The following is a 12,168-nucleotide window of genomic DNA, read 5'->3' as shown; positions in this document are numbered from 1 at the left end:
TTGGTGTCATTTAGTAGTGGTTTTCTTGCAACAATTTGACCATGAAGGCCTGATTCATGTAGTCTCCTCTGAACAGTTTTGATGTTGAGATGTGTCTGTTATTTGAACTCAATCTGAGGTGCATTTAACTCTAATGAACTTATCCTCTGTATTAGAGCTAACTCTGGGTCTCCCTTTCCTGTGGTGGGCCTCATGAGAGCCAGTTTCATCGTAGCGCTTGATGGTTTCTCCGACTGCACTTGAATACATTTTGAAAGTTCTTGAAATGTTCCTGATTGACTGACCTTCATGTCTTGAAGTAATGATGGACTGATGTTTCTCTTTGCTTATTTGATCTGTTATTGCCATAATATGGACTTGGTCTTTTACCAAATAGGGCTATCTTCAGAATACCACCCCCAACTTGTCACAACACAACTGATTGGCTCAAACGCATTAAGAAGGAATTAAATTCCACAAATGAACTTTTAACAAGCTATTAATTTAACACCTGTTAATTGAAATGCATTCCAGGTGACTACTTCATGAAGCTGGTTGAGAAAATGGCAAGAGTGTGCAAAGCTGTCGTCAAGGCAAAGGGTGGCTACTTTGAAGAATCTCAAATATAAAATATATTTAGATTTGTTTAGCACTTTTTTGGTTTCTACATTATTCCATGTGTAATTTCATAGTTTTGATTTCTTCCCTATTATTCTACAATGTAGAAAATAGTACAAGAAAGAAAAACTCTGAAATGAGTAGGTATGTCCAAACTTTCGACTGGTACTGTATGTAGTTGTGGTGGAAATCTTTGAATGCATTGTAATGTTTTTAAAATTGTATAACCTCCTTAATTTTGCTGGACCCCAGGAAGATGGGATCCATAGTAAATACAAATACTTGCACTTCTAGAGGCCTTAACCAAAGCTTCCAAACTGACAGTGACTACAGGTAAAAACAGCCCAAAAGGACATGGACAAATGCCTCAACCATATAAGCTTTAAGACTTCCTGCAACCCTAATCTATCACATATACATTTTTAATTGACGGGGCACTATACAGTGTTCTCAATCACGGGTGTAACAAATATTGTCTCTTACATAGGACTCCTCAAAACATGTTAAAAGAGCAATAAACAACAAAAGGTTTTTGGCATTCATTAAATATGGCAAGGTACTGTATTCCGTGGGGTGGTAATTCATTATCATTCAAAATACAGCAATTATTTCCCTGCCCACACAACACTTTCTCACAATGCACCTTAATTTACAGTATGATGCAGTGAAATGTTTTAGAGTATATTACTTTTAATATAACACAAAATTGCTCTTTAGTTTACAGTTTTCCATTACAGTTTAGCATAATTTTGGCCAGCTAATAGTCTAACCACCGATCAAGCAACATGACATCGGCGGAAAAGTGTGAATGGAAAAAATGTTCTAATCCTGTTGCTGCAGGATTATTTTGCTGCGTCAATAATGGTCATATATGGATCCTACATCTGTATGTACTGGTCCTGAGTTACTTATGTGTCATGCATATATTTGGTATGGTTTACTGACTGCTCCACCACTCAATGAAACCCTAGGAGGCACTACAAACATCTTTGGAGATATTTAGTGTGATGGACTTTTTAGTCTCTGCATTACATCCATGTCCTCAGTAGTTCAAGCACTTTTAGTCATGTATCAACATCGATAACATTATGGGTAACATTTTCTGTCCGCCAAACTGAACTCTGCAAGAAGAAAATACCATTTAAGTCACAATATTGAAGCTGGAGTTATCTTGTAAATGTATCTTTTACAACATCTACATGTGAATGCTATGATTATCTGCGGTTTTAAAGTAAACAGCAAAGTGTGTCCAATGTAATACCGAATAAGTTCTGCCTACTCAAACATTTTTAGGATACCGATTACCCAAAATTGTTTTAGTTAGGAAACTTAACCCATTTAATCCCAAATTTTTCCCAGACATGAAAATATCCAAATCAAGTGTCATTAGTAACCCTTTGAAGTAATCAATCATTATTTTTCAAAATGTTAATGGGAAAGTAGGTGAAAAAGTGTGTTTTATGGTCGGTCACAATTGTGACTGGTGGGATAATGTTACGTATACTAAAATAACGTCTTTCTCCCATGCAGTTATCAAAGTTCTTATATATCTCAACCCAGTTAATTACACATTTAAAACTCTGTCACTGGCAGTCCCCAGCGTTGCCTCTAGAATGCCCCGTCACATTCTAGTGTGACTTTTTAACACACCAAAAACCTTTATACAACACGATATGAATACTTAGAGCAAAGACAAAAAAACATCAACGTATTTCAACATTGTTACTTTATTGTAACATACATTGTAACATTGTTACTTTAGTGCAACATATATTGAAACATTAATATTGTAACGTTATTGTAACATTGTTAGTTTAGTGCAACATATATTGAAACATTAATATTGTAACTTTATTGTAACATTTGAACTTGTACTTTAGTGCAATATTCATTGTAACATTGTCATTGTGACATTTTAGTGCAACATTCACTAACAACTGTATAGCAGTCGTGTTATTCATTCCCACTGAACATAAAGGTAACATTTAGGATAGAGGTAGCCTGTAGAACATGCATTCAAGTAGAGGCCTACACTGAACAAAATACAATTATACATGTATATATAAAAGCTCCACAGCACAATGAGTGCTTTTATTTACTGTATATAATATATATATATATATATATATATATATATATATATATATATATATATATATATATATATATATAGAGGTAGGCTTCAGAACCAAGTGCAAGATTAGTTTGTGCATCACTATTTAAATTGTGATCAGTCAGACTTCCTGTCATACAGTATGTCTTGAATCAATTGACCTTCTTTTCCAAAAACACTTCAGTCATTTTGATTGTCTTTTTTGTCGACTTTTCTTTTCTTGCGTTGTACTGCTTCTTCTCACCCTTTATCGACTTTTCTATTTTTATTTTATTGTCTTTTTCAGCCCTTTTTAATTCACACTTATCTCCTTTTCTACTGTCCATGGTATATCTTGAAGCACTCAAAGTGCAGTGGCTCTTTGCATTTCTCACATGCATAGGTAGTACGTCAGTGGTTTCTTGACGAACATTTGCATATTTGGGCTGTATACTACGTGTTTTGGAATCACATCAGTGGCAGGCCTCTTCGATCATTTGAACACTCAATCTCTATTTTTGACCACCTGCAGCTTTCCCTTGGCTCTTCTGGCTGAACCCTATGGCTTGTAGAGGCCCTTGGTTCTTCTGACTGGACCCTCTTGCCTCAAAGTGAAACTAAAAGAAAGAACAGAGTAGAAAGTTAGGTAGAACAAGACCTATGTATGTGTATCAGTATGTGTATACCTAATAGCCTGTCACTATTGTTGCCATCAACATGTTTACACATTCTATGACCACACTGAACAAAGTTGAGTAATTGCAAATGCAAATGCATATATCAATACAAAAAAAGTGTCCTATTTTAATGTTAACATCCATTCCTAACCTTTTGTTTGGGAGCTTTGATGCAGCCATCCTCTTCTCAACCAGGAAGTAAACAGCTCTGGTCATGTGACAATTTACACTAAACATGTGACACTGCACATATTTCATTGAGACCCTTGATTTTTCCAATAATTTCTGGAAATGCATTGATACATCATTCAGTGACATTTATAGAGCCTTATAACTGGAAACGTTTTTTTACGGTCACTATTGTGACCGATGGGATAACATAGGTTAAATAGCTGAGTGCTCTCTTGCTATGAGTAATACAAATGTAGTTTTTTTAATAAGTATACTTCAATTTAATGCCCCCACTAAGCCAAGCTTCCAATCATTTCCCAGTGTGCCTTGCCTTTTCGATTGAATTGTAGAGTTACCACCCATGACTGTCTTTGTCACTAACAAATACAATGTTGTTGAATTCGTTCATTTTCAGTCCTGTGGTCTTTCTAGGCGAATATTGTCATTAAAATTTAATGATTACATACAGTGCTTTCGGAAGAGAACTTATTTGTATTGCCTTTAATCTTTTTAATGAATTTATCTTATTAACACTTTGTTCTAGCTAGCTATTTGTGTAGGTAGCTATCAAGTAAACGCAATACCCCATAATGATGACGCAAAAACGTGTTTTATAATTTTATAATATGTATTACATATACATAATTATTCAGACACTTTACTCAGTGCTTTGTTGAAGCACCTTTGGCAGCGATTACAGCCATGAGTCTTCTTGGGTGTGACACTACAAGCTTGGCACACTGGTATTTGGGGAATTTCTCCCAATCTTCTCTGCAGATCCTCTCCAGCTCTGTCAGGTTGGAGAGATGTTCGATTGGGTTCAAGTCTGGGCTCTGGGTAGGCCACTCAAGGACATTCAGACTTATCCCGAAGCCAGTCCTGCATTGTCTTGGCTGTGTGCTTAGAGTCATTGTCCTGTTGGAAGGTGAACCTACGTCCCAGTCGGAGGTCCTTAGCTCTCCGGAGCAGGTTTTCATCAAGGATCGCTCTGTACTTCGCTCCGTTCGTCTTTCCCTAATCCCCCAGTCCCTGCCACTGAAAAAGATACCATAGCATCATGCTGCCACCACCTTGTTTCACCGTAGGGATGGCGCCAGGTTTACTCTAGACGTTACACCTGACATTCAGGCCAAAGAGTTCAATCTTGTTTTCATCAGACCACAGAATCTTGTTTGTCATGGTCAGAGTCTTTAGGCTTTAACTTAACAAAATTGGAAAAAGTCAAGGGGCCACACTAGACCTGCAAGTAGGGTTGCAAACTTTCCCAAATTTCCAGACAGAATTTCTGGAATACCTGGAAAATGTACCATAATCTTGCAACACTAACTGTAAATTGCATTATGCTGGTTTGCAAAGTGATGTGTAATTCCTATTGGAATCTATCAAGCATTAGGCTATCCAACATTTGACATTTTTATTCACCCACAACCTGCATTCATAACGAGTGCCAGGGTTAAGAACAGTGGGAGGAAACTACCTAAGTCATTTAAACTGGAACAACCATTTCAGTAACGGTTGCAAAAATTATATTTATTTTATTGTGTAGCATAACATTTAACCATTCAATTACTCAATGTACAGGCAAAAACGCATATATTAAAAACAATTCTAAAAAGTTTACCTGCAGTAGAGCAAGCTGGGAAAAAAAGTTCAGTTATCAGATCTTACAAAAAATATATCTGGTGTGACTTCTCATTTAGTTTTGAGTCAGTACCACAAACATTTTAATTAATAATGACTTTTCATTGACTTTCAGTACAACTTACTAGAAGTGTTGGGGTTGTGGTTTACAGTATGTGTGCATTGTGTTTACTAAATAGCCACAAATCCACAGCTACTGTACTACCTCATGTTGTTTATTTTGATCCAATAGAGGGCGGAGAGGCATACAGTATGTCATAAATAAATAATACAGAAAATAGGCATGGTGATAGGTGGTTGGTAGGGGAGAGGGGGAGGAAGAGAGGGCAAGGGGAGGGAGGAGAGAGAGCAGGAGGGATTAGTCATTGGTCAGTAGCCCGAATCCAAAGTGATATCAGCTGCAATTTGCTTAATAAAATTATGGACCACGTTGAACTACACAAAGGCAGGCGGTGGCTTTCTGGAGAGAGCATTCGCTTCAGGATATCCTTGCACACAGGAGCTAGCATTGGTGTGTGTGGCATGCACACACCCTTTCTGACTCTCTCTCTGATACACACACACCTGCACACTCTATTTTTGCCACCTCTGGTACTGAAGTGCAGGGTGTCATCCACGCACACCACCTGTCAGCTTTAGTAAGAGGCTTCGCCAAAAGCTTGTCCACAAGTTACCCGGCAGGAGCATGCACCAACAGGCTAAGGATGAGGGGGAACCTCCCAAAATGCAGGGGGAGGAGGGGGACTCGAACACAACATGCTCCACACGAACCCAGTCTACCCCCTCTCCTGAGACCTCCACGGAGGGGGAAACTCAGGTGGAGGAAGAGGGAACTCTTGTCCTGACTCCCAACCCCTACACTAGGCATGGGGGGCCCTGTCGCCCGGGTTGTCTACTAGTCGCCCTGATTTTCATGCTCATCTCTTTACTCGGCAGCTGGGCAGTGGTCCACCTCACCCTGGGGTCCCGTGGAATGGCGACCTTCAGGATCCAAGCCAGCTATGACCGGCCGAGCGAACAGGATGCCACCGCCACGATCAAACCGGGCTTCACCACCAACTGCACCATGGGTAAGTGAGCGTTTAAGTTAGCAATTGCTGTGTTGTGTGTCTGCACGCTACTGTACTGTGGAGTGGTTAATAGTTTAATCAAAAGACTGACCCAATGTCAGAAATGTTGGTTCTACTAATGGATTTTGAGTTGTGCAATCTGACCTTAGATCTGTGGTTATGGGCAGTGTCTACATCAAGTGTGTGCTGTATATCCACATCTAAACTAGGCTATCCTGGGTTGCATGGTAGCCTAGTGGTTAGAACGTTGGACTAGTAACCGGAAGGTTCAAGTTCAAATCCCCAAGCTGACAAGGAACAAATCTGTCGTTCTGCCCCTGAACAGGCAGTTAACCCACTGTTCCTAGGCCGTCATTGAAAACAAGAATTTGTTCTTAACTGACTTGCCTGGTAAAATAAATAAATAAAATATACAAAAGTATGTGGACACCCCTTCAAGTTTTAGTGGATTCGGCTATTTCAGCTGTTTCTGAAAGGTGTATAATATTGATAACAGCCATGCAATCTCCATAGACAAACATTGAAAGTAGAATGGCCTTACTGAAGAGCTCACCATCATAGGGCGCCACCTTTCCAATAAGTCAGTTTGTAAAAATTCTGCCCTGCTAGAGCTGCCCTGGTCAGCTGTAAGTGCTGTTATTGTGAAGTGGAAATGTCTAGGAGCAACAACGGCTCAGTCGCGAAGTGGTAGGCCACACAAGCTCACAGAACGGGACTGCTGAGTGCTGTCCTCGGTTGCAACATTCAGTACCTTAGTTCCAAACAAGAACTGTACATAAGGAGCTTCATGAAATGGGTTTTCATGGCCGAGCAGCCACACACAAGCCTAAGATAACCATGGCTAATGCCAAGCATCATCTGGAATGATGTAAAGCTCACCACCATTCGACTCTGAAGCAGTGCAAATGCATTCATTGGAGTGATGAATCCCGCTTCTGGTGAATCCGGATTTGACGGATGCCAGGAGAACACTACCTACCTGAATGTATAGTGCCAACTGTAAAGTTTGGGGGGGGAAGAATAATGATCTGGGGCTGTTTTTTCGCCCCTTAGTTCCAGTGAAGGGAAATCTTAATGCTACAGCATACATTGATGTTCTAGACAATTCTGTGCTTCCCACTTTGTGGCAACAGTTTGGGGCATGCCCTTTCCTGTTTCTGCATGACAATGCCCCTGTGCACAATGCTAGGTCCATACAGAAATGGTTTGTTGAGATTCGTGTGGAAGAACATGACTGTCCTGCAAAGAGCCCTGACCTCAACCCCATCAAACACCTTAGCGATAAATTGTAACGCCAACTGCGAGCCAGGTCTTATCACCCAACATCAATGCCCGACCTCACTAATGCTCTTGTGGATGAATGGAAGCAAGTCCCCGCAGCAATGTTCCAACATCTAGTGGATAGCCTTCCCAGAAGAGTGGAGGCTGTTATACAGTGCCTTCGGAAAGTATAGGGACAATTTGTTAATTGTTTTTTTCTCATCTATCTACACACAATACTCCATAATGACAAAGCATGACATTTTTTTTTACATTTTTGCCTGTGTACAACAAATTTAAAACATTTCACATACGTATTCAGACCCTTTACCCAGTACTTTGTTGAAGCACATTTGGCTGCGATTACTGCATTGAGTCTTCTTGGGTGTGACGTTACAAGCTTGGCCCACCTGTATTTGGGCAGTTTCTCCCATTCTTCTCTGCAGATCATCTCCAGCTCTGTCAGGTTGGAGTTATCCCAAAGCCAGTCCCGCGTTGTCTTGGCTGTGTGCTTATGGTCTTGTTGGAAGGTGAACCTCGCCCCAGTCTATGGTCCTGAGAGCTCTGGAGCAGGTTATCATCAAGGATCTTTCTGTACTTTGCTCCATTTATCTTTGCCTTGATCCTGACTAGTATCCCAGTCCATTCCGCTGAAAAACACAGTCTTTTGGTGCCTTTTGGCAAACTCCAAGCTGGCTGTCATGTGTCTTTTACTGAGGAGTGGCTTCCGTCTGGCCACTCTACCATAAAGGCCTGATTGGTGGGGTGTTGCAGAGATGGTTGTCCTTCTGGAAGGTTTTCCTATCTCCACAGAGAAACTCTAGAGCTCTGTTAGAATGAAAATCGGGTTCTTATTCACCTCTCTGACCAAGGCCCTTCTCCCCAGATTGCTTAGTTCTAGGAAGAGTCTTGGTGGTTCCAAACTTCTTTCATTTAAGAATGATGGAGGCCACTGTGTTCTTGGGGACCTTCAATGCTGCAGAATTTATTTGGTACCCTTCCACAGATCTGTGCCTTGACACAATCCTGTCTCGGAGCTCTATGTACAATTCATTCTACCTCATGGCTTGGTTTTTGCTCTGACATGCACTCTCAACTGTAGGACCAAATATGGATAGATAGGTGGGTGCCTTTCCAAATCATGTCCAATCAATTGAATTTACCAGCAGTATACCACCCTGCACCCCACTGCTGGCTTGCTTCTGAAGCTAAGCAGGGTTGGTCCTGGATGGGAGACCAGATGCTGCTGGAAGTGGTGTTGGAGGGCCAGTAGGAGGCGCCCTTTCCTCTGGTCAAAAAGCAATGTCCCAGGGCAATGATTGGAGACATTGCCCTGTGTAGGGGGCTGTCTTTTGGATGGGACGTTAAACGGGTGTCCTTACTCTCTGTGGTCACTAAAGATCCCATGTCACTTATCGGGGTGTTAACCCTGGTCCTGGCTAAATTCTCAATCTGGCCCTCATACCATCATGGTCACCTAATCATCCCCAGTTTACAATTGGCTCATGTACCCCTCCTCTCCCCTGTAACTATTCCCTGTAAATGAGAATGAGTTCTCAGTCTACTTACTTGTTAAAATAAGGGTTAAATAAATATAAAGTATCTCATGGGTGATCAATGAAAACAGGATGCACCTGAGCTCAATTGCAAGTCTCATAGCAAAGGGTCTGAATTATTTTGTTAATAAGGTATTACAAATATATATATATATGGAATATATATATATAATATATATATAATATATATATATATATATATATATATATTTGCAAACATTTTTAAAAACCTGTTTTCGCTTTGTCAATATGGAGTATTGTGTGTGTGTATATTGCTGAGGGTTTTCTTTTATTTAATCCATTTTAGAATAAGGTTGTAACGTAACAAAATATGGAAAAGGGAAGGGGTCTGAATACTTTCAGAAGGCAGAAATGGTAGCAGAAAAGAGGGGACCAACTCCACTTATTAATGCCCATGATTTTAGAATGAGGTGTCCACATACATTTGGTGATTTTGTGTATGCAGATAGCATAGCTGATTCTCTCTAAAAGTTAGCTTCTGCTGTTTCCACTATTTCATTGTGAATACATGTCAAATGCCTACTGAAATATAAGTCTGTGAAGGCATGTTACATCTAGTTGAATTGTTCTTTAACTGTTCTGTAATCTCGAATTGAGTGTCAAAGTGTTGGTCCTTGCTTACAACATATTTTAGCTTTTTGTGAAATTGACTTTTATGTTCTGAGCACGATGCTCTGCTTTGTTGAACATTACAAAGTGAAGAACCGAACAAGTTGCTTAAATGTAATATTTACGTAATATAAATGTAATCTTTTATTATTTTACCTTATTTACATGTTATAATTTATTCTTTCAAATTTGAAAAGTGAACAGGTTAGTACATTTGTCTTTGAAATTAAACACTTACTTGAGTTAGCTACTAAAGTATTCGTTTCTGGGGAATACAGTGAACTTTGGAAAGAGTTGTTGCTTTCATAGCTATGTTTTGATGTCACTTCTAAGGGTGTTTGAAAAGCAGTGCAAACCTTTTTCAAACTGGAGATTTTTCCGGCTGCTGTTCTGGATGTAAACCCCATTACCATATGTTTTGGAATGAAATGCAGGGTTGGCGTGCTACAGGGGATAATATCTCTCTGTGAACCTCGAGAGGTCCTTAAATTAGGTTAATCCCGTTGATTCAATTTCCTCCGAGCTCTACGCGGAATTGTAGGGACCTTTGCTTTTGACGTTTCGAGGAAGTGTATAATATTGAAGAAATGTGGTATAAAATGTGGATTTCAAAAGAGTTACAGTTGAGTTATGGCTGGTTTCCCCTTTTGGTTATTGGAACAGACAAGCCACTGTCACAGCAGCTATTGTGCATCAATAAAAGCAGAGAAACAGAATGTGGACAAATACTTTATGGGATATTCTAATTGAATTTACATGCTCAATTGACCAAGCGTCACAATGGAAGTAGACTGTTAGGGCACAGACATTAGACAAAAGTCAGTTGAGTGAATTTTCCAAACTCTGTCAACTATGTTAACCACCATTCACTCAGTGGTGTAAAGTTTGGGGTATCTGTAATTTACTTTACTATTTCTATTTTTGACATCTTTTAATTGTACTCCACTACATTCTTAAAGAAAATAATGTACTTTCTACTCCATACATTTTCCCTGACACCAAAGTTACATTTTGAATGCTGAGCAGTACAGGGAAATGGTTTAATTCACAAACTTAAAGAGAAAATCCCTCATCCTACCTACTGCTTCTGATCTGATCTGGAGTCACTAAACACAAATGCTTTGTTTCTAAATTATGTCTGAGTGTTGGAGTGTGCCCCTGGCTATCCGTAAATTTTAAAAACAAGAAAATTGTGCCGTCTGGTTTTCTTAATATAAGGAATTCAAATAATTTACACTTGTAATACACTTTTAATACTTAAGTAAACTCAGCCAAAAAATACATCTCCCTTTTTTAGGACCCTCTTTCAAAGATATTTTTTTAAAGCTCTGGACCTGCTAATCGTAGCTGTCTTGAGCATATCAGCTGCTATCTGAACAAGTTTATCGAACAATCTTCTTGGGCCACTATAACTATAACTATTTTTACAATTGGATTGGTCCCCTCTACCACACGGAACCCACTAATCTACTGACGGAAATGCATGGGGTGGCTAAAAACAGACCTCCATCTTCTGCTAGCTTGATACCCATGGCTCGGCTATCTGTCTGAATCGCCGTGACCCCAACCAATCTCACTACTCACTGGACCCTTATGATCACTCGGCTAAGCATGCCTCTCCTTAATGTCAATATGACTTGTCCATTGCTGTTCTGGATGTTGGCTTATTTCACTGTAGAGCCTTCAGTTCCAACACCCACACATGCGATGACATCACCTGGTTTCAATGATGTTTCTAGAGACAATATCTCTCTCATCATCAGTCAATGCCTAGGTTTACCTCCACTGTATTCACATCCTACCATACCTTTGTCTGTACACGACACCTTGAATCTATTTTATCGCCCCCAGAAACCTGCTCCTTTTACTCTTTGTTCTGGACGTCCTAGACGTCCAATTCTCATGGCTTTTAGCCGTACCCTTATCCTACTCCTTCTCTGTTCCTCTGGCGATGTAGAGGTTAATCCAGGCCCTGCAGTGTCTAGCTCCACTCCTATTCCCCAGGCGCTCTCTTTTTATGACTTCTGTAACCGTAAAAGCTTTGGTTTCATGCATGTAAACATTAGAAGCCTAAGTTTGTTTTATTCACTGCTTTAGCACACTCTGCCAACCCGGGTGTCTTAGCCGTGTCTGAATCCTGGCTTAGGAAGACCACCAAAAACTCTGAAATCTCCATCCCTAACTACAACATTTTCAGACAAGATAGAACGGCCTAAGAGGGCGGTGTTGCAATCTACTGCAGAGATAGCCTGCAGAGTTCTGTCCTACTATCCAGGTCTGTACCCAAACAATTTGAACTTCTACTTTTAAAAATCCACATCTCTAAAAACAAGTTTCTCACCGTTGCCGCCTGCTATAGACCACCCTCTGCCCCCAGCTGTGTTCTACATACCATATTTGAACTGATTTACCCCCCATCTATCTTCAGAGCTCGTGCTGCTAGGTGACATCTACAAGACCCTGCGAGGTAAAGT

The 12,168-nt window shown here is 40.1% G+C and overlaps 1 protein-coding gene across 1 annotated transcript in view; it reads left to right on the top strand.

Moving 5' to 3' along the window:
• Positions 1-12,168, top strand: part of LOC110504172 (ALK tyrosine kinase receptor-like) — a 629,320-nt gene that overhangs the window by 529,845 nt on the left and 87,307 nt on the right. The window contains exon 5 of the mRNA XM_036962248.1: positions 6,115-6,248. Within this exon, the coding sequence (XP_036818143.1) occupies positions 6,115-6,248 (134 nt within the window). The remainder of the gene's footprint in view (positions 1-6,114; positions 6,249-12,168) is intronic.

This window comes from Oncorhynchus mykiss, chromosome 25, assembly GCF_013265735.2.
Source record: "Oncorhynchus mykiss isolate Arlee chromosome 25, USDA_OmykA_1.1, whole genome shotgun sequence".
In the NCBI taxonomy this organism is placed as follows: Eukaryota; Metazoa; Chordata; class Actinopteri; order Salmoniformes; family Salmonidae; genus Oncorhynchus; species Oncorhynchus mykiss.
This window is presented reverse-complemented; position numbering and strand designations above follow the sequence as displayed.